Source organism: Theobroma cacao, chromosome 1 (genome assembly GCF_053813885.1).
Source record: "Theobroma cacao isolate CCN51 chromosome 1, ASM5381388v1, whole genome shotgun sequence".
In the NCBI taxonomy this organism is placed as follows: Eukaryota; Viridiplantae; Streptophyta; class Magnoliopsida; order Malvales; family Malvaceae; genus Theobroma; species Theobroma cacao.
This window is the reverse complement of record NC_142639.1, coordinates 33,837,087-33,861,196: the sequence shown is the minus strand read 5'-3', so window position 1 is coordinate 33,861,196 and position 24,110 is coordinate 33,837,087. Positions and strand designations below refer to the sequence as shown.

Genomic DNA, 24,110 nt, shown 5'->3' with positions numbered 1-24,110 from the left:
GGAGACATCCGGTGTTTGGGGTGGAATAGGAGGTGGTGGTACTAGGGCTGTTACAAAGGAAACAGTGGGTGGAACTGGACCAGCCTGAGCTTGACCCGTAAGAGCAGCGAGAAAAGTCGCTAATGCCTGAGCTACCTCGGGTGTCATGGCAAGTATGCCAGGAGTAGCAACAGGTGGTGGAGGAGGTACAGGAAGGTCTGTAAACTCAGCAGTAGGAACTGCTCTAAAAGAAGATGCAACTAACTCCTCTTCTATAGAATCCGACCGTCTCTGTCTGGGGTGACCTCTTCCCCTACCAGTAGATCTAGTAGTAGGTGGTAGCTCACGTCGAGGAGACATAATGATCTACAAAAAGAACGAAATTGGTTTAGACAACTTAAAACTCTATATGCAACTACATGCAACTAACTAATCTTAACTGGGCCACACTGACATTGTAAATTATTTTAAAAATAACTTTAAATCCAAGAACTTTAAAAATCAAAAATTTCTTTCAAAACCATAAGCTTTTAAACCAAAAGCTCTGATACCAATTGAATTGTCATGACCCGGAACCTCCATCGAGCCCATGACAACTGCCTCGACGTCCTGATTGACACTCATTACCCGGAATGCCAATCGGAACCCCGCAAGGCTTACATATCAGTTTCTTTCCTTTCCTGTGAGCAATCGTTGTTAAACATTCCATTTAAAACAATTACCGATCGTTTCTGCCTTAAATAAATCCAAAGATAATTTAAAAAAAAAAAAGATTTATAGACAAATATCACTATTCAAAATATTGATTAAAATATAACATTTTTATATAAAACAATATTTATAGAAACACGTGTAAGAAATCTTTTGTAATGTGTAAGTAAAATAAATTCATACATACAAAAAATTACTAAGTTATAATGTACAATAATGGTTACAATGACAAGTGGGCCAAAATACACCCAGTGTTGGTGTTAGAAACCTACTGTCTGTGTGGTAGAGATGTCAACTGGAATCCTCGACAAAATAGGATATCTACAAGCTACCACAGACCTGAAATGTTTGGAAAGGAGGTGGGTGAGATTTTGCAATCCCAATAAGTAAACAGACATTATCATAAATATCTAAAGGCTAGTAAAATGGAGGCAAGTTTAAACAACAAATTACGAACCATTTCATAATGTTTTTAATTTATTTCTTAAACTATAAAATATTTGTAATTTATCAAAATAGTTGTTAAGGCTTATGTCTTTTATTAAAAATAAGGCTCAAGCCAAAACTAATCCTTGGTGATACCTTGACCGAGGCATCTAACCGAGTCCGCCAAGGTTGTTATAACATTTACATGTGAAACACATTTTTATTTTTAAAACAAGTCATTCCTTGGCATTGGCCAAGTTATACATTCACGTGGGGGTTCGACGTGAAGTGAGCTCTAACACTACCCTAGAAGTTACCCTCCTCGCCTCTACAACCGGAGTAACTATATAACCAGGTTTACCGTGCCTCTCTAATAGGCAATGCACGGAAACCCGTCACCGCAGTAACCAACCCACCAATTTTAATAAAATTTCGACAGTATAACCTGGCTTTTATTTATTTATCCAGCCTGCATAGTAAAAACAGCTTACATAAATTTCCCAATACACTTACAAAATATAGCCACATATACTCATATCTCATAAGCCATTCATAGGAAAATATATAATTTTCAAGACAATTGGTAGCCTTCAATTACTCAATTTCATAATCAACACAATATATTTTTATTTGTCACATTTATTTCTAAAACATCAAAAATCTCGTTTTAATCTCATCTTCGTTTCATAAAATACATAAAGAGCATTTAAAAATAAACTCTAGATAATTTACAATAATAATAGGTTTACTCACCGTTTGTACAAACTAAAAGCTTTCTAGGTGCCCCGATAACTACTCGTCGGGTACGATTTCCTTGCCTTTACCGGAAGGCTCTCCTTCTAGACACATTGCAAAAATTTACTCAATTCATCACATTAATGCTAAATCACTATATATTTGACTTAAATCCTATACTAATGCATGGTATGAAATGCAATAGCCAAAAATGGCTTAAATGCGGTATTAACCTATTTTTGGCACTTTACCCGATAAATTGCTAACGCGCTCCATTTTAGCTCTAAATTGTCCCATTCTCTATCCAACATTTCTAACCATTAATTATCAGCCAATATTCCTCTAAAATCACCAAAATCAGTTCACTCTCTTCCTTGGAAAATTCGGCCAAAAATGGGACATTAACTCGGTTAATTTTCCACTTTGTTTTTCTATCACATTTAACCATTTTTCATCATTTTCTCTTCATTTCTTTTAGAATAAAAATCAGATTATCATCATTGTACCTCATTGCAAATTTGGCCAAGGGTGGGTATTGTGAAAATTTAATGCTTTCTTACCCAATTTAATTTCTAAACACATTTAACTAACTAAAACTATCAATTTAACTAAAAATCAAAACCTAAAAATTTCAATTTCTCCCCCCTTGAAATTCGTCCAGCCCTTGATGTCACTTTTAGATCTCTCTCCTCAAGCATGCTAAATGGAAACAAAGGCATAGGAAAGGTAGAAATCAAGCTAAACTTGAAAAATTTTACCGTTAGACGCGTAAACAGGCGAAAAACGTGAATTCCCCTTTGAATTTTTCTAGTTTCCCTTTGTTTTCTTTCTTTTCTTCCTTTCCTTTCTATTTCCTCTCTTGTTCTTTTTTATGGCCGGCCATCACTTAAAATGGGGTTTAAATGGGCTGACTTTTCATTAAAATAATATTAAACCATTAAAAATTGCCATGTGTCACTTTCCCATTGGTCTGTTTTTAAAATTTCATCTATTTGTTTCCAAATTTTCACCATACACTTCTCCCACATATCCATAGCTTAGATAAAATTCTCAGACTTATCCAAAGTCTTGGTGGAGTAATTTTTAAAATTTACACTTTTGCCCCAAAAACTGAAAAATTGCCCATAGACATATGTTTCATCCCTTATACTCATACCATTCTCCAGTTTGTCAAATGTGATCTAAATTCTCTCAAAATCTCAAATTTTGTCCATGAGTGAAAAAATTACGATTTTACCCCTAAACATCAAAATTTTCAATTTTTCCCCAAATGAACCCTCGAACTCCGAACAATCATTTTTAGTCATTTTTTGACTATAAAATGTTAAATTTTATCCTACGATTCCTATTTAAACTAGTTCGAGGTTAAATAAATTCAAGTGTACCGTTAGGTACAATACTAGGTTTCGTCTATTCTTAGGGACTTTCCTAGCATAATAACATGCTACTTAGTGCATGTATGTTATGACATGTATTTATAGGGTCGGGTTTTACACAAACGATTCAAAGATGGCCTAATCACTTTCTATCCTAAGTGTTATCTAAAATTTTGGCTTGAGAGAGAATCAAACAAATTCTAGAATTCTTGACTTCACTATACTTTTTCATCAACATAAAATTTCTCTAAATCATGCAAAAATTAAATCATAATTATATGCTTCCCAAAAGCTAAGAATCAAAAGATAATTAAAATATCATTTTAGGATTAGGACAATCATGAATGAGGTGCAACTATCTCAATTTTTTTTATTGCACAATAAAACATTCAAAATATAAATAAATATGCAAGATATATCTTAAAATAAAGCTAACTAAAAAAATAAACTAACAAATTCTAAACCACTTTCTCCAAACTTGGAACAAACATTGTCCTCAATGTGATAAAAGAAAATAAAAGAGAAAGGACAAAGATACTCCTCTAACTCCGAAGCTGCAGTCTACATGTCCTCCGCATCGTCACCACCCATCATCTACTCTCAACAACAAAGCATTCATCAATTATATATGTAGTAAACAAAAAGTCCATGAATCCATTATAAGGGTAATAGAAATTGGCACTAATCTTCAAAATTTTCGACACTCTAAGCATTAATCATGAGGAAGTATGAAAAAACCCATTAATAAACATGCACAATAGACTCATTCAAGGTGCAAAAATTATAAAATTTGCCATTAACACCAACCTCATCCTTTTTCTACACAAAATAATTGAAAACCAAGTGTTTGGAGGAGTACTTACCTTAGGTGTGCAATGAGTGCAAGATTTCAAAAAAAAATCCAAGTAAAAATAATATGCAAAAAGTTAGAGTGAAAAAGAGAGAGGAAAGCAAGAGATTGGCAGGAGGAGGAAGAATGGGAGTGGGGTTGGCGATTGGAGAAGAAGAAGAATGAAAGAAGGTGAAGAAAAGAAAAAAAAATGGAGTGTTTTTAAAGGGTTGGGGTTGGGCCCTGACCCAGCGCCGCAACCCTCACTTTTTCCACCCGAAGCGATACTTTTCGGGTTTGAGCACCGCGGCTCTCAGAGTTGAGCGCCGCGGGGCTCAACTATTCTATTTTTTTTCTTTGTTTAGCGTTGTGGCTCTCACTCGGACGGCCGCGACACTGAAACATTCTGTTTCAGCCACGTGGTAGCCTCATTTCAAGGCTGCGGCTCCCACTTTGAAGGCCGCGGCTCTGACTTTTTTTTAAATTTTTTTTCTTTTTTTTGAATTTTTTAACCAATTACCTACAAAAAGGAAACATAAAAAAAATTAGTTTAAAAGAAATAAACTGTAACTAAAAAATTAAATAAAATAAAGGTTAAAATAAGTAAAGTTTAAAAACTTGGGTTACCTCCCAAGAAACACTCGTTTATAGTCACTAGCTTGACTATAGTACCCCTTTTTTCAGTTTGTTATCCTCGAAACATGGTCTGAGGCTTAGCCCATTAACCATGAATGTGCCCATATCCTCACTATCAATCTCAATTATTCCATAAGGATAAACCTTTATTACTTTGAAAAGATCCCACCATCTTTCTTTGCATTTCCATGGAAAAAGCTTGAAGTATGATCGAGAAAGCATCATTACTTCTTGTCCAATCTCGAAAAAACAATTAGATGGTGGTGGAGGATGCTCCGTTGGTGACTGCTTAGATCTCACAAGTGGAGGTGGTGGCTTAGACTCAAAGATTGATTCTTGCTCACTTGTAAGTTCACCTTTGCCTTCATCAATTAACTCCACTCCATAGCAACAATTTGTAGAGCTAGGATGTTTATTTGCATTGAAAATATTAAACTCAACTACTTTTTCTCCAACTTTAAAAGTTATCTTGCCTTCCCTCACATCAATAATTATACCTGCAGTAGCCAAGAATGGTCGTCCAAAGATTAAAGGAATTTCCAGATCTTCTTCCATCTCAAGCACAATGAAGTCCACCGGAATGTAGAGATGCCCAACTTTAACCAATACATCCTTAATAATCCCAATAGGGTACTTGATTGTTCTATATGCTAATTGCAAAGAAACTGTGGTAGGTTGCATCTCATTACGTCCAAGTTTTTTAGCAATTGACAAAGGCATGATTGAAACACCTGCACCCAAATCACATAAAGCTTTAGTAAATTTAAATCCACCAACAATATAAGGGATAGAAAAACTCCCTAGATCCTTAAGTTTAGGTGGAAGCTTGTTTTGAATTAGTGCGCTACACTCCTCAGTAAGTGCCACTATTTCAAAATCTTCCAATTTCCTCTTCTTGGTTAAGATGTCTTTCAAGAATTTAACATAACTTGGCATGTTTTTCAAAGCTTCAGCAAAAAGGATATTTATGCGGAGCTTCTTGAAGACATTGAGGAATTTCTCAAACTATTTATCAAGTTTTTGTTTTTTCAACCTTTGTGGGAATGGTGGTGGAGGATAATTTGCTTCAGAATTCTCTTGATTTTTAGCTTGCCCATTATCTGTCTTTTCCACTTTAACTTCTTTCTCAACAATTGCCTTGTCATCATCTACATGCTCCTTTGAAGATTCAATAGATTTTCCACTCACCCCTTCAACTTCCTTGCCACTTCTAAGGGTAATTGCATTACAATGTTCCTTACTTTTGGGATTGACTTATGTATCACTTGGTAAGGCACCTTGGGGTCTACTGTTGATGGAGTTTGCAAGCTATCCCACTTGGGTCTCAAGATTTCTCAAGGAGGCTCTATAGCTCTAAATTATGGCATCAGTCTTGGACATATATTGCAAGATAAGTTCTTCCGCTTGGGACTTCTTTTCAGGAATTGGTGCTCTAGATTGTTGTTGAAAACTAGGAGGCATGTTGGGGTTTGGATTGGAAGGCCCTGCATTATTGTTCCATGAAAAGTTTGGGTGGTTTTTTCAACCAGGATTGTATGAATTAGAATAAGGGTTATTCTGCTGCCTGTTGAAGTTCCCCACAAATTGGACTGATGCAGAATTGCATGAACATTGATCACTTGAATGACTATCTCCACACATCTCACAAACTACAAATGAATTTTTAATGGCATGAACTCCTAGTGTGTCAAACTTCTTAGATAGTGCAACCACTTTTGTAACTACTTTAGCAGTTAAGGCACCAAGTGCATCAATTTCATAAGCTCTAACAGTTTTTCTCGGACCCAACCTTTCTGAAGGCCATTGATAATTATTTGAAGCCATCTCTTCCAACAAATTATAAGTATCTGTAGCATTCTTACTCATTAATGCCCCACCAGCAGCAGCATCAATTGTGGTTTTTATTGACCCAACCAACCCATTGTAGAATATCTGAACTTGCAACCAATCAGGAATCCCATGATGTGGACATCTTCTCAGTAGTTCTCTAAACCTCTCTCAAGCTTCACACAAGGACTCACCATTAAATTGTGTGAATGAGGTGATATTGTTCCCATCTTTGTAGTCTTGGTAGGCGAAAAAAATTTTGCTAGAAACTTTTGTGCCAAGTCTTCCCATGTAGTGATAGAACCATTAGGCAGTGAATTAAGCCAGCTCTTTGCTTTATCCCTCAGAAAAAAAGGAAACAGTCTCAATCTAATAGCATCATCAGTTACTCCATTGTATTTAAAGGTATCACAAATTTTCAAGAAATTTACTAAATGAGAATTAGGATCATCACTAGGTAACCCACCAAATTGGACTGAAGATTGAATCATTTGAATGTAAGCTGGTTTAATTTCAAAATTATTTGCATTGATGGAAGGTTTCCTAATGCTTTGGTGCAAACCTTGCAAAAGAGGAACAGCATAATCTCGCAGTGTCCTATTTGCTTCGGGAACTAGATTAATGGCATTATTGCCATTGTTATTGTTATCCTCAACCATTGTCTGACTTAAAGCTACAACTTGTAAATTCTCCCTTCGACGCCTTCTGAAAGTTCTTTCTATCTCAGGATCAAAAGGAACAAGATTCAAGTTGTTTCTTCTTTGCATACAATGACCAAAGATATCTGCAAACAAACAAAATCTAATATTAAAACAAGAAAAATAAAATTTGAAGTAACACTAAATTGCTTGGTATTAGTACTAGTAAAAATTCTAGAAACAATTTCCCGACAACAACGCCAAAAACTTGTCAGTTAAAATTCTACTACGTAAGTATACATATCGAATAGACAATATATTAGCAAGCAGAGTATCGATCCCATAGAGAATTGATCTAAAACTTTACTAAATACTAAAATTAGAACAAATTAATCTTATCCAAACACCCAAAATTAATTGATTAACTAAAACTAATTAACTAAAATTTAAACTAACCAGAAAAAATCAAAATAAGAATAACTTGAGAAAATATCAAATCAAACAAGCCTAAGATTACAATATCCCTCACACTTCATCTAAATCTTACCTCTCTTCCTTAACTTATTTCAATGGGTTGAATTGCTAACCTAGAGTCATAAATTATTTAGAAGGGTCTCCCGACTCATCTTATAAAAATATCTATTTTAACCAAAATACTATATCCTTATGTCAATTGAAATTAAAACAGACTCATTAAGTTCAGGCTCTAATTTGCTACATATGACCTATAGGTATATCCTTATTCTATACGCAAATCAATTAATATGATCATATGCTATCCTAATTTTAGTATACTTAAAACTCCATTTTCCAAGTTTGTTTAGGTTCCTAAATCAATTTAATTGGTGGCCAAGCAATTAAAAGCATTAAGAACAAATTGGAATAAACAACTCAAATCCCATTAAAGATAAGCAAGAAAAAGATTAAAAATTTAGATTACATGTGAGTTCAATTGCAATCCTAGAAAACAAATTAGCTACTCATGATTGAAAAAACAAATAATATTAATAATAAATTCAACCATTGAGAGTAACAAGAAAAAAATAAAAGCCAAGAAAGAAAACAAAACAATATTTGCCACCTTGATATCCAAGTTTCAACCTCAACTCCTAGCTTCTTGAATATCCCAAAAGTTGTCTCTAATGTTCTTCAAACTATCCTATTTATACTAATAACTTAACCTATACTTCCTTAAATTGACCTAGGGTTTAATTGGGCTTAAAAGTGTAATGAAAGGCCCAAAAATCAATTGTCAGTCTTTACAAATTTTCATTCCCAGCATAGTACATCTAGCCATTTTTTGACACAATTTTCTCTATTTTTGATGCCGAACTGGGTAAAATAATCTTCATAAAAGTTGTAGCTCTGTCTCTTAGCTTTCCAATGGTCTAAGAATCACATCATTTAGAGTTCTGTACCTTGAGTTATGGCTAAAACACTAAAGTATATACAAGTAGACTTTCAGGGCTTTCAACATCTCACTTTCCAAAATTAAACCCAATTTCTTTTAGTTCCTACAAAAAATATATAAACTAATAAATAAAAACCAAATTAAAAAGAATAATATAAAATTAAAATAACTCACTTAAAAATAAACTAATTATAAAAACAACTAAAAATAAATAAATTATAATAAAAAACTGAGGACTTAGCTTATATTTAATAATAAAATTGGAATAAAATAATTCTATAAAATAGAATTATCAAGTCTCAATAGTAGCTTGATTATTATTCACAATAAATGTCACTGTTCAAGACAAGAAATGCAACTATTAGTTAATTGGGCAATAATGAAATAATTAGCAATAGTCCAAAATGTGCTAAAAGAAAATAACTGAAGAGTTCAGGTGCATCATCACAAACTCCCCTTTGGGTAGACAATATGACATGTTAATATTCACTCTCTACATAAAGCTAATATGAGAATATTTTAGTTTTTGAAAAGCCTATCCCTTTTGGGCAGACAGACTTTCTAGACCTATATACTCTCAAACACCAGAGCATTTGTCTCATTGGTTGGTGCATAATCCCCCTGCTTAAAGAGCAGGGTTCGAATCCCCCCTCCTCTAATTATAAAAAAAAAAGACCTATTTACTCTCAATCATGATGTTTCATGTCTCACTCTAAATTACCCTACACAATAACCCCATTTGGGCAGATAATTGTATAAAGCAATTTAAAAAAGCATCCCGTAACCTTTTGCTTAAGAAAATAATCCATTAATTTTAGTAAATGAGCTATTTTGGTAGCCAAACACTTACATCAATTAATAAAGAAATTTCTTAAATTGAGAATTAATTATTTACCCAAATTTCTTAATTTGCATACTCAACCCAATGTATGCAATGGCCATTCTTGCTAAGGTACTAAGTCTAGGTGTATCTCATTTGGTCCCAAATAGTATTCGTTGCATTAAAACTTAGGGTCTTGAACTTTAAAAATAAATACAATTTATTTTCTAAATTATGTATACAATTTCAACTCGAGAGTATACAAATTTAGAGACTAATCTAAGGAGAGTATATATAGCCATTCAACTCAAGCATATGCATATTATTTTCATATCACATGCATTCTAGAAATATCTCATCAAAAATATTCAGAATAATTAATTAAATACACATAAAAATAAATAAATATTAAACATGTATTAAAAAATTCATAAAAATAGTACAATATGTAAAGTTGGGCAAATGGAGATGAACTGGCAAAAAATATTTCGAAAATCATGGGCTTAATGGACCCCATGCGCCTCACACTTCACTCTTGAGAGTGGGCTTCGTTGCGCAATAGGTTTTTTTTTTAATTTCCTTGGCTTTTAATTGGGTCAAATGTGACCCAATTGGATCAAATTTAACCCATTTGGGTCTTTATGCTAATTTTTGGCTTTTTAAGTATTTTTGATGAAATTGATTTTTATAAATCTCAATTAAGACTTTGTCTTATAATACCCATGCATTAAAACTCATCAAAAAATACAAAACCAAGATCAATTAATTAAGAAAATTAATTTTGAAAAGTTTTCTTCAAAATTGGTTTCAATACACTTAAATTTTATACAATTAAACTTAGATATCAACTCTATAACATATGTAAGTTGATTTTAAGAGTCCAATTTAAATTAAAACATATAATATAAGTGATTAATCAAGGATTAGATTTTAGGTTTTATGTTTAAATCCAAACCTTATTATCTAATTCTTATCTCTATGGCATGAGTTAAAAAGGGAGGTTTATATAGAATTAATTTATACATTATAAGGAAGAAAAGCCCTAACCATATATCCAGAAACGATAACCAGAAAATAGATTTCTGACAATAAAAAAAAAAAGTATGCCCTAACATACAATTTTACAAAATAAATTCATTAAATTTTTAAATTTTGTTGGGTTCTAATTTCACACAAGTTATTCTGATATTATATGTAAGTTGAATCCTAGATTTATGTGTGAATATTAGAACACCAAATGCATCAACTATTTATTGTGTACTTGTTTGATTCATAGAGGTAGCCATTGTTCGTAGCAGAAAAATAAAGAATTCCTAATTAAGGTTAGATCTTCCTCTTCGCACTTCTCTATTGTTTGTGATGGCTTGCAATGGGCAGATACCGTTAGGTTAAAAGGGAAAAAGAGACCGAGCCATATATATATATATATATAAACAAAACCCTTGTACAAGCTACCCCATTAAAGGCGTATTGGGCAAAGGCCTACACGATCACCAAATCACACTAACCCAATTAGACTTGTAAAGCCCATCATTAACTAATCACTTTAATATTAATTGAGCGCTCATGCTTGTCTCACAACAGGACTAAACTATTAGTCTATTTTATCAAACCAAAATTACCAATTAATAAAAGCCCACATGCTAGAAAATTCTAACAAATACTTTTTTGGGTAAACTTTACATAGACTCTTTGTGATATGATCTTTTCTCAAATAGCACATTGCGGTTATTTTTTTCTCATATAAAACTGTGTTTTATTTATTTTTTGAAAAGTAGAAATAGTGTTAAATTTTCAGTTAGTTTTTTATCAAATGATAATAAAACCTTTGTGTTTTAATCTTTTTTTTATTGTTTAATTAAAAAAATTGTACATTTGATTGGGTTTTTTTCTTTTCCTTTCTCTCCTCACTTTCTCACCGTCCAAACAAAAAATTAAAGTGTTTTCTTTTTTGAATTCAAACCAAAATAATTTTGTGAGAATTTCTGGCAGCTATATGTTTGCATCATATTTGCAACTTTTTGGTGTGCAAACACAAGTGATTAGTTTAGCAAAATCTAGAAACCAAAGATATTGAAGCCACGAGTCCACAAAAACACCACACTTGGCTTTTCTTTCCAGCCATGGAGCTTGCAAATGAGCTTTACACTTTCGACTCAATCAATCGCAACTGATAATATTTTATTTTAACCACAGAACACGGGGCTTAAGTTACTCTTATTATATTGATGTGATCCTCACATTGAACAATTTGATCAAATTAATTTTTTACTCAACTTCAACTTAAATATGATATAAAGTACTTCATTACACACTAAAAATGAATAACGAAAAATAAGTTTGAAAAAGAATGGTTAAGGCTAATGGGATACTTTGTTCATTGAGCAGGCGAAGACAAGCGGAATATATGGTCATTTAAGTTGAAATGGTTAAGGCCAAATATATATATATATAGCTAAAAATTTTGACGAAAGTGATGACCAACATTCATCTTTTTAGAGAATTTTTTTGATGGATTTCTTGCATAGAATCTAATGTGAAAAAGGATATAGTAATTTAGAATTACGTGCAAAATATAAGATTTTTACATATAAAGATTTTATATTTTTTATTAAAAATTTAACACCATTGATTTTGTGAAAACATTTGTAAAGTACAAGTTTCATTTGAAAAAAAAAATCAAAATGTTATGTGAGAAAATATCAAATTACACCTTAATTTTTTTTCCCAATAGTCACGACCTTTTTCCTTTTTGTTTCGTCCAATATTTTCCCCTTCTTTTCTTGTCCAATTGTTCAAGTCCAGTTTTCCCCTCGTTGAGCCATGGCCCATGGACCCGAGAAAACTAAGATCCATTTCCATTAGTTTTGAGTTGCTGTTATTACACGAGCATCGGCGGTTGCAATCTGCCGGGGTTATTACCTCTGCAACAAACAAAACCACCAAAACCCTGAAAAAATGGTCTCCAAAACGGCGCTCCGCTTTGCTTCAGCCGCTAATGGAGCTGCCTTATCCTCTTCCTCCTCAAAATCTACTCCAAAAGGTAAACTCTCATCTCTCTTCACTCACCCGAAAAATCCCATATTTTCTAACAATCCCAAATCTTCAAACCCCAACAAAGAAACTGTTGAAAGCCAAGACCCACTTAACAAATTTCTCAAAACAAGCTGTAAGTCAGGCACCATTACTCTCGATGAAGCATTGAATTTTTTTGATGAAATGACCCAAATGAAACCTTTTCCTCCAATGTCATCATTTAATCTGTTGTTAGGTGCCCTTGTTAAGATTAAGCAGCATAATCACGTGGTTGTGCTTTACAAGAAATTGGGATCAATTGGGATTTCACCTGATTTTATTACCTTGAATATTTTGCTTAATTGTTTATGTCATATGAGTCGAGTTAGTTTTGGTTTCGCCGTTTTAGGGAGAGTTTATAGGTGGGGTTATAGACCAAATACTGTAACTTTTACATCTTTGGTTAAAGGGTTATGTATGGAGAATAAGATTTGTGAAGCAACTAGACTGTTTAGGAAAATGGTTGTATTTGGTTGTCAGCCTAGTATTGTTAGTTATGGGACTTTGATTAATGGTCTGTGTCGAATGGGAAATACGAGTGTTGCACTTAGGTTATATGAGGAAATGGTTAGAGGAAATGGGGTCTTGGAGCCTAATGTTGTTATTTATGGTAGTATTATTGATTGCCTATGTAAGGAGGGTATGTTAGAAAAGGCAAGGGAAATTTTTTTGGAAATGAAGGGTAAGGGAATTCATCCTGATGTGGTTGTTTATAGCTCTCTACTTCATGGTTTTTGTTGCATGGGTGATTTGGAGGAGGCTAAAGGTCTGTTTGTTGAGATGGTAGATCAAGGAGTGCAGCCTAATGTGGTCACTTTCAATGTTTTAATAGATGCTCTCTGCAAGGTGGAGAAATTGGAAGAAGCAAATGGATTATTGGATTTGATGATTCAGAGAGGAGTAGATCCTGATATATTCACATATAACACATTGATGGATGGGTACTGCTTGGCTGGTAAGCTTAATGTTGCAAGGGATCTGTTTGTTTCCATGCAGAGTAAGGAGAACAGACAAAATGCTATTAGCTACAATATAATGATCAATGGTTATTGCAAAAACTGGAAGGTTGATGAAGCTATGAGTCTTTATATGGAAATGATATGCAAGAGGATTAGGCCAACGGTTATCACTTATAACACCTTATTGACTGGTTTTTTCCAGGCAGGCAAGGTTGAAGAAGCACGAGAACTGTTTGGTAAGCTGCAGGTCGATAACATCACACTCAATTCTTGCACCTATAATACCTTCGTGGATGGACTTTGCAAAAATGGTTGTGTCTCAGAGGCACTGGAACTGTTTCATAAGTTAGAAAATTGCAAGTTCAAATTTAGCATTGAAATGTTTAACTCCCTTATTGATGGGCTGTGTAAAACAGGGAAGCTTCAAACTGCTTGGGAGCTATTTTATGGATTGCCTAACAAAGGCCTGGAACCAACTGTTGTGACTTTTTCTATCATGATCCATGGGCTTTGTAAGGAAGGGCAATTGGAAAAAGCAAATGATTTGTTAATTGAAATGGAGGAAAAAGGTTGTTCTCCAAATGTAGTCACATTTAATACACTCATGCATGGTTTCTCCCAGAATAATGAGACCCAAAAAATGGTCGAACTTCTTCAGAAAATGGTGGAGAAAAAGTTGTCACCTGATGCATCAACTATCTCTGCAGTTGTAGATTTACTCTCAAAGGATGAAGCTTATCATGAAACTCTGAAATTGCTACCAACATTTCCTGTCCAAGAGCCTAAATGATGGCAAACTGAAAATAGCATTGTGTGCTTTAGTGTCAGTCAAAATCCTTAAATGGACAGAACTTCCCCAGAAGCTTAACATAAGTGGAGGTTTCAAAATGTGATGGCTTGCCCCTTGTGTCCTAGTCTGTGCAAAACCATCTGTGCTGTCAGGTTAGCTTCTTCAAAGGAGTAAAAGCAGGGATTTGGATTGCAAAATTTGTGGCTATGGTGCATTATGAGGCTCCAGCTTCTATTTCTTTATAGACAGATATGAGTGAGGTCAGTTTGCATCGGCAGACATATTAAAGCTGTGGCTCTCTTGGCCAAAAAGAAAGCTGTGGGTCTATAGTTACAATCAGGTTCAGTAAGCTGAAATGCCACTGCTCCTTGGAATGAAAATTGTTCTCTAACAGGAACAGACTTAAGATGTGCTCCCAATCACTACATGTCCTGTACTTATTTTCCTTGTGAGTGATTATTATGATTTACACACATTATTGCATCACTTTTCATTTGAGTCAAAAGGTACGGACATAGTCACATTCTAACATCAGTGCTTCAGTGTTAATCTTCTATTTGGTATATGCTCTCAAATCCAGGCTGTTTAGTCGTCGGCCATATATGCTGGGCTATTGATTGCTTGGAATTTTCCAGATGTATTTCAGCGGAAAAGTTCTTATGGAAATAGATATAAGTCAAAAGTTGGAATATATGTGAGAACTTACATCACTTGGTTTTTATTTTCTGTGTTGCAATATGTAAACTATGTTCTTCTCACGGTGGGAATAATGTGATTGTTTGTGAGCAAACATTCAAAATGATAGAAGCTTAGATTAGTTCTAGAAGTGGGATGAGATTACTTGCTAACAGTTTATTTTGATGACAGGTGCATGTTGTGGAGTAGGCGCTTGCGAACTCAGCTGAGAAACTAATATTTGTCTGACAACTTACAGAAATTTGTTCAGGTACTTAGGTTATGATATTTAGGTTAAGTATATAAGCCTGCAATCAAGCTTCAATTATCCTGGTTCAGGTTCAGATCAGAACAAGTTCAATAAAAAGGCTTGCCATATTGTTGAGAAACTTAGGAGCTCTCTGGAAAAGCCCTTGATCCAGAATGTCCAGGAGGCATGGAACTTCTTCTTCTGGTGGATGTATCTGCCCAACTTAATTACTATGTAATGCTTGGATAATTGATAGAGTGGTGAAGGCTGTAAGAGTTTTTGTGAATTTCTGTAATGCTTGTATACGTTTTTAGAAAACAACACACTGCAAGCATGTCTTGTTATATAGAAAATAATTGATGCAGTTCACAACTGAGTCTTTTTCAAGAGATCCCGTACATGCTGTTGATTTTGGTCACAACTGCCATTCTCATTTTGATGATTCAACAAACCGTGCGAGCTATTAAGAGGAGCTCTGTAGCAGTTGGCTTTGATTAAGTTGGACAGCTATCTGGTGTATGAACAGGATAAGCTTTTTTGTTCGCAACTGTACATGAGCCATGCCTGCACTAATTATGCGGTACAGAACCTCCAAAAAATGAATGTTTATAGGAAATCAGCTTTGTTAACAAGCAGGGGTCCCCTTGGCTGAGCTTATTAATGGGGGAAAAAACGCACACCGCTAGATTCCATTTTTCTTCAATGATTTCAACTTGGAAGCAGTGCTCTGCAATGGAGTATTAGCGACAAGGCACGCTCTTTTATACCGCTTCCCTCAAGCTCTCCATGTCACAGCCAGCCACCTTATTGGCATATTTGTAGCTCGAGAAGCTGAAAAAGGCAGAGGCAAGAAAAATGTATTTTTTACTGATGAACAAGATGAAGAAAAAGCTGGAGGCCATTGATCCTAAGAAAAATCTAGAGCTGCTAAGCATAACTCTATTTGATCAATTATCAATTATATATCAAGTGAAGTCCAATATCTGTTGCTAAACAGTTTAGTAGATGGAGTGAAAGAGAACAAAAGAAAAAGAAGAAAGAGAGAGAGTCTGACTGTGTAGGGAGAAGCACATGCAAAATTTGGGCAAAAAAATGAAAGAATAATGCAGGTAAATTTGGAATCTTGTAATGAAAACTGTTTCTATACCAAAATGTCGTAAAAGTTCAATGATTGCGCTTTGTGTTCGTAGTTGGTACATTCTTCTTGACAATGTTAAGTAGGGAGAGTAGAGAGAACTATTCTCACAGATTTGGATGGAATTAGGCTACAAAAAAAGACACTGGGACAAAATCTTCAAAAGAATCTAAAGGCTAAAACCTACCTTACCTAACTACCTACATTTCTCTCTGCATTTCCCCACTCTCTCTTCAATGAAGTTTGGATCCAAATCATTTACAAACCTTTTTTTTTTGTGTCATTCAGCAATTGTCCTCCTAATAATGACACTACAATAAATAGTACTTGTGCAAATTTATCAAGTCATCAGATGCCATGGGGTCAGGGACCCACAACTGGAGAGGCACACCCCCTGGCTGCTCTCAAACCTGTCAAATTCATCAAAGGTTTGTGCCTGTTGCCATCTGAAGTTGGCTCGGCTCGTAGTTAAAGTAGGTCTATATGTGTATTGTTGCACGCTGTTCATAATGGAGGGGGTGCACTGTTGGGTATTTGTGCCCTCTAAACTTATTCCTTAAGTCCAATCGTAAGTTTAACATCTTTTTTGGGTCCAATTAATTTTTAGAGTCTCTAGCTAATTACTAGCTCAATCAATGCTTGTTTTTGATTCCCAAATTGTAAGTGAGCTATATGTGAGCCATCACCAAATGTAGAAAACAGGAAGAGGGATACGCAGCCTGTCAAATTTCCCCTCTCCCCGATCTATGCTGTCTTTCGAATTCAGGGGAAGCTATATGTGATAAAGAGGGATTTACATATTAATAAGGAGAGCAGTTATGTGGGCAACATGGCTTGTGGCTTTTTCTCTTAGCAGATTTCTTCTGTTAGGCATCTTTTAATACCAGCTGGAGAAGTTGAATGTCCAACATATATGACAAACTGTCCTTTTGTGATCCATCAGATGGACCTTTATGAATTATGATGTCTCCCCTTGATCATCACCAACTTATTGACAAGATCCTTCACTTCATCATAAATATTTCTCTCTCCCTCTCCTCTCATGGGTCTTGCTTTCAGCAGCTAAGCTAGCTTACATTTGGTTAGGCAGAACTAAATGATAAAAGGAGATCACAGTTTTCACAGGAAATTACAGTTGCATAATCAATCATGCAGACCATGTGATTCTTCGTTAACTTATATTGGGAACAACTTAATTAGGTCAGTCTAGCTAGTTTTCTCATATAGCAATGCCTTGTGATTGTGATGCCCAACAAAATCTGTCTTTTGAATGGAGTTTTATATTTCATGTGGAATGCTTTTCCAAGTATCATTGGTGAGCAAGTCAAAAAGTTAATAAAATTATATGAGAACCTTTGTATTGCTTCTAGGATGTAAGGAAGACTTTATCTAAGCCAATTCTCACTTAAGGAAATGGCCTTGTCATATGTAGCTTTATAATACTAGTATATGTTCCTTTTTCTTTTTCTCTTTATACTTGTCTAAAGACTTGGAGGATGTTACACATTTAGGCACTTCTAGAATGCAAGTCTTGTATTCACACGCCTTTGAACCAACCAGGACATGAATTGGTAAGCGTGTTTTGAAGGATGAGCTGCTGCAAAAAGGCATGTTATACCATAAACATCAAAACGTTCAAGTCTACCTGCAGCACTGAACCTGGCTCATGAACAGGTGGATAGCATGCACCTGCTTCATCCAAAGATACGGATCGGAAGACTAGTGTCAGCATTTGCATAGAAAGCAATGAAACTTTCGAAAAGACATGCAGTTTATCTTTATCGAATGATGTTATAGGAAGCCGCATATCGTTGTCTCTTATTGCTTTTAATAGTTTACAGCACACTATAACTTGCTCTTAATTTCAACCGTTCCGTTGACTCCCTAGCTGTAATAATTATTAGAAGGCGCCCTAATCGTGAAGCATACAATCATAACAAGATTACACATGGCAATTCATTGAAAGAAAAAGGAGCTGAAATATATATTTGAGGAAGAGCAATGATTACAAGATTTTGTCAAAGCAGTCCCTTAATTTGCTGGGGCTAATTTGATTTAGACCCGAGAACCTTAACTTCATTAAGAAATAGAGTAATATATAACTGATCGTTGAATAACGTGTATGAAAACAGTGGTTACATTCTTAATTTAATCCAACAGAGATCACCTGTGGACTGTGGCACCCCCCAAACATTAAAAAGGATTAGCAGAGAATTGACGACAACTAGGGGCCAAGCTCCTAGCACCTGCCCAAATCTGCAATATGGAATTCATACAGTGCTGCAGTGTATATGCGACTAGTGGCAATGGATGCGTGATCAAGGTACACGAAACAACAGAAAGTAAACGTAAATTTAATTAATTATAAGATGACATGTAGATGGGGACATAATCTAACATGAAGAACAATAACAGAAGGGGAAAAGGAAAAAGGAGAAAAGAGATAGATTTTCACTGTTATAACATGTAGTGCATGACTTTAGAGCCCTAGGCAGTAAGGGGATGTAGCCCTCCTTTGGTGCATGGAAAAAGTTATCACAACATGGGAAACACATAAGCAGACAAGGCCCTATGGTGGCTCCCCTCCCTTTTTTTCACTTTGTAATCTTTGATCTCCAATCTCCATCTCTCAAGTCCTATCAAATCCTACAAAGGAAGTACTTTGGTTCCAGTTTTTCAACCTTATTTTCAACATGAGAATCCTAACTTACGAAAAACATGATATCACTAACAAACCTTTGATATTGTCTTCACCTCATCTTTTACAAACTGCAAGTGCGTCTTCTCTTCAGCTCAAGGAGATAAGATGAACCTCCTGCAATTCTTTTTTTTGCCTTCTGACAAACACTCAAACACTCAGTAGCTGCAGCCACGTAGCTACAGTCGCTCAACATTTTGACAACCCCAGCCGGGCAGATCTGACCCACAGAATTATGAGCTTCACATGGAAAAGTTTTGGTTTTTTTTTTCATGTTCATTTGACACACCAAGAGTTAATGTATCTGCCCCACCAGGTAGATATAGTTTGGCAAGTACAAAGAAGTTGTTTTGTTGAATTCTGAAGGGAAAAAATGAGGCAAATTTAAAGTTCCCTTTTTCTCTCTTTCTCCATCACACATACATAAAACTAAAGGGACCGCACACAAAGTTCTAGTAACTTATATTCTTTGCAAGTCTCTGCAAGCGAAGTCCACATCCCACAATCAACACTCCAAATCCCAAAAAAATAAACAAACCAAAGAGATTGACGAAGACCGAATTTTTGCAGTAATCTGTTCACATTGACTCAACAGTTTATGACAAGGGAGGAAAAAAACCATAAAAAGAGGATATGAAATTCTACCTTCAAATTTACCTGTTTCCAATTCCAGGTTGCCAAATTTTGGCTTGTCTGATCCATTGGCTTAATATTTCTGGATTCAAACTCTTCGTTCTGTATTTGCATCAAATGAGCCTATATGCATATGCTTTGATCCTTGATACGGTTAAGCTGAGCGAATATATAGCTATTAAAACAAGTTGGGGGGAATGAAGCCTGGTCCGAAATCATTCAGAAGACATTTAAGATTCATATGAATGACTTCGAACCAGACAACATTCCCCTCAACAGTTGATGTTATAGACGAGCAAGAGAAAAGAAAGGGGCAAGAAGCAGAGAGGTAGAGAATCATGGCAAAGTTTTTAGAGACAGATAGAGAGGAAAAAGAGAGAGAGAGAGAGAGAAGAAGAAGATGGGATTAGTGTTTTGATTTTGCCATGCATTATTTTTTCCATGGGGTCCTTTTATACGTAGTGATCAGGAGAGATTCTTTGATGGGTCACATGACATGGAGTCCACTTTCTACACTACCCTAACCCTGCTTTTCACACATAGGGGGAGGTAGTTAAGATTTATCAGCATATAAAAAATAAATTAGCTTCCAGTAAAAAGCCAAACAAAGAATCTGTTTAATTTCTCGTCCAACAAGTTAAAGATGACTTTGCCTCTTGGACACATATATATATATATGTATGTATGTAGCAAATGTTTTCTTATCCAAGCCAACTGTTGCTATTCTATTAATGATTTTGAGGTCAACTCAAAGCAGCCACTTTTAGCCTCTAAATTAGGATTTTGGCACCGGCATTAGTTTAGTGTCAACTGCTTGCTTTTCAGTAAAGAATTTTCCATAGCAGCTGCTGCTGGTTAATAAATGTCAAAAAATGATCTAGCTGGTTGATTAAAATATGGTTGGAAAAGGTCTCATTTATTGATCAAGAGCAATGAGTAAAACTTTCACTGTCAATATATTTGATTTTTAGCAGCAAATAAAGTTAGAAATCTTATTAGATCCATAACAAATCAGGCCACAGTGTTTCTGTTTGTAGATTTTAGTTTATCTGCTCTTTTTGGCGAAAATTGTCTCAGAAAACATAGTGTGATGAAGCCTTAATTGGTGGAGTTGATTAATCTCAGATAGTACTGTTACTTGTTAAGGGCATTGACCTTGTGTTTATTCTCAGGTCTCAAGTAAAGGATATGTCTTTTGCTTGCCACTAAGGGAAAGGGATGGTGGAAGGTGGAGAACCTTCACCAAAATGATGGCATATGCAGCTTGTGTGATGCCAAGCTTAAATCCCAAGCTTAGCACAGATTGGCTATTAAAGCTACAATATAGGACCATCAGAATTAAAAGAAGAAAGGGAAATGGACAAAAGAAAAGTGGAATACAAAGTCACCAAAGCTTAATTAATGAAATATTTCCATTTCCTTTGCTCTCTGTAAGCATGAATTTTTGATAAATATGTAGACTAAGAAAAGAAAAGAAAAAGAAAAAAAAAATCATAAGCACGATGTTTGAATTAACCAGTAAAGTTGCTTTTTATAAAGCAAAAAGGAAAGATCACCCCTGTGTTTTCAACCGACAGCTTGAATTTGTTGGAAACAAAGTAGTAACCTATTGGGAATAAGAAGAACAGTGAATTTTCGTCAGCAGAATACCTGTTATACCTCAATGATTCCAAGAACAAGGAGGGATTTAGTAATATTTTCTTTCAATATGTAGAAAACGGTGTGCTTCTTCTTATGTTGTGTATCCTGGCCTTACCTCAATTGCATGTGCAGATTCAGGGATTAATTGAAAAGAATGAAGGCATCTTCTATATTATTATCAGTCTACAGATCATTTAAACAGTTACCATTTGCTCCTATTGATAAATAGGAGACAAGTTACAATTTATTAATAATTAATGATCAGAGCAAAGGAAATGAAGGGCAGAATCTCCCACCCTTTTTATTCCTTCCCATAAAGGTAGGAAAGTACATGGTGGTAAATGTCATATTAAATTGCAGTTGTAAATTTCCCTCTCCTAATCTACAGCTTACCAGATGCAAACAGCTTTATGCCCTTATCCAGTCACTGTAAAGGACTAAAATTCAGTAGACATGGCCGACTATCATGATAAACTCTACTTTTTGTTGGTACTAGCCCGCTGTTATACATCTGTTATTGAAGCTTTAGCTTATGATTGCATGCATGGACTAAGGTGAAGTAGCTAGCAAGCAAAAATATCGCTCTAAAATGCGTAGTCAAATGGCTCCAAAACCATTGCTCTCATGAAATCTGAAGACAGTGAATCTTATATGTAAATTTCAAAACATGCTCGACTGATACATCAATTTGCAGGTGTTTTCTCTTGTAGCCAAAAGAGAATTCAGTAGAATTGCCCGACACATCCAAGATTGCATACATGGAGGATACATGAAAGAGCCAGCTTTATTTAATGTCATCGATACTGTAAATTCCATGAATGTTAGTAGAAATGACTTTGTATTTTTTTTTCTTTTCCAGTCCAAAGGTAGCTACACTTAGAAAAGGAAAAAGGCAGCTCTTTTACCACCTTCTTTTTCTGTGAGGAATCAGTGGAAACAAAAGCTTCCTTTTATCTTCTAATCCCAAAATGCAGCCCCGAATAAAAGGTTTATGATCCCAATAAGGCAAAGGCCTATACAAGTGACCTATGAAAGAAGATGGATTTTAACTGCAAATAATTGTGAAGCATCATTGTCAAAGGCGGTGTGTTGCTGTTTCAAATTTATTGACGTACTAAAGATATGATAGTGTTTAAACTGAATCCGCTGATTTAAAACATTTTGGCAGAAAACATGTCTTGGGTGCAGACTATTAGGCACACTTGATTAATTATTTACAGTGGAACATCAAAATGAATTCTGAACTACCATAAGGATGGGATGTATCAGATAAGAAAGCAAAGCAATCCGAGTTAAACAATTATGAGATCCAGCTAAGGAACTCTGTGTTATCACACCTCTGTGGACATTAGTCAGTGTGGATTTCCACCATAAGACATAACATCAAGAAAAGTTGAAGAATCTGCTAGGGACAGCACCGTAATACGGCCAAATCCTGCTTGGCCCAGAAATCTGCATTTTGTGAAGAAAAACTTGCACGATGATTTTTAGTCTCTAGTGGAAAATTTTGGAGTCCTTTCGGGGCCCCTTTGTTGTTTTGAAAAATGCTGGCAGAATAAAGTTCTCAATTTATTAGCTTCCAAAAATCAGTGGATTAATTAAATCTATCACCAATCAATTAAACTCGAAAGCAAAGGGAATCATCACCCCTATGCAGATTAAACATAACATGCATCCCATACTATCCAAAACCAGCCTTAAAGTCAAACCATCTTTTGGAATAGCATTCTGTTTCCACATTTCAAGCATGTTCTACTCAAAAAACTGTTGTCGTTCTGTATATTTTTTGTAGTTGAGCTTTATAATCAATAAGATTTCCATAAAGCATCCGTACCAGTCAAATTCGAAATTGAGCATCTTTTTCTCTTTTTGATTGCAGATCTTCTTCTTCTTCATATATATATATATATATATATATATATATAGTTAAGCCAACTATCATCAGGAATGGACGCCTTTCACCGTTAACAAATAACCTAGTCTCTTTCTTTTCCATTCAGATATAGCTTTGTTACTAATGTCATGTCTTTACAGGGTTATAGAATCAACTTAGCTTAAACAACCAATCGGTGAAAAAGTATTTCTGGGGCTTTGCTGTCTCACCAAGGAATGGGAGAGTTGAGATAAGATGTCATATAATTGTAACGATCCTAAAGGTTGATATGATTAGACATGAGAAGATTTGCATAATTTTTAATAAATAAAAACCATTGAAGCAGTCCATGACATCCAGCCTATCTTCCCTGAAATGCCAAGATAGTTCCTGAATTTTGGTGATGGGACATGCTATACATACAGAGAAGCATTAAAACAAAACTTTGATATATCCTCATGCATCATGTTATCCAGCACACAAGTCTCTTGCAGGGCTTAGGGAACAAATGCTTGTTGTCCTGCTATGTTGCTACTAGCGAGCATTTACTCTTTAATTGGAAATGCATTGATGGCTGGTGGCTGCTGATACTTCCTTGGTTTCCTCATCTATTTATCCGTCCAAGCGGCAATACGGTTCTACTATTTTTTCGAAAGATCCTATGCCACGGGAGACAATGTCATGGGCTTCCGTGAATTCGCCCTGCCACAGACACGTCTTTGCAGGCCAAATTCACGGAAGTCTATCATATCTGCTGCCATTGATGTAAGATAAGTTTCTACGGCATGCTTTTTGTCCCAAACTTTAACATCGGGTTTATTGATTTTGTTGAACCATATTACTCTGACTAACTAATAATCCCTAGAAACAAAATAGTGGCACTACAACTATTCTCGTCTTTTTGTTTGTTGTTGGACAATGTAAAGATTTTAATTTAAATAAATGAATCAAACGTTAACTAGATATGGTCAGGTTCGTTGGATTTACATGATG

The 24,110-nt window shown here is 35.1% G+C and overlaps 1 protein-coding gene and 1 non-coding gene across 3 annotated transcripts; both read left to right on the top strand.

Moving 5' to 3' along the window:
* The first annotated feature begins 6,646 nt into the window (after positions 1 to 6,646).
* On the top strand, positions 6,647 to 6,753 carry LOC148764757 (small nucleolar RNA R71). The gene has a single exon (XR_016024316.1). It is a non-coding gene; the product is annotated as a small nucleolar RNA R71 (small nucleolar RNA).
* Positions 6,754 to 12,168: 5,415 nt separating this feature from the next.
* On the top strand, positions 12,169 to 14,903 carry LOC18613212 (uncharacterized). Of its 2 annotated transcripts, XM_088803023.1 has the most exons (3): positions 12,170 to 12,431; positions 13,296 to 14,660; positions 14,793 to 14,903. In XM_088803023.1, the coding sequence occupies exons 1-2, from the start codon at positions 12,347 to 12,349 to the stop codon at positions 14,210 to 14,212; spliced, it is 1,002 nt and encodes a 333-aa protein (XP_088659149.1). In that variant the 5' UTR covers positions 12,170 to 12,346; the 3' UTR covers positions 14,213 to 14,660; positions 14,793 to 14,903. The 2 variants fall into 2 exon arrangements, with proteins under 2 accessions (XP_017969777.2, XP_088659149.1); XM_018114288.2 differs by having other exon boundaries at positions 12,169 to 14,660.
* The last annotated feature ends 9,207 nt before the right edge of the window (positions 14,904 to 24,110 follow it).

Coding starts and splice junctions, on each gene's coding strand:
- LOC18613212 (XM_018114288.2), top strand. CDS start 12,347: ATGGTCTCCAAAACGGCGCTCCGCTTTGCTTCAGCCGCTAATGGAGCT.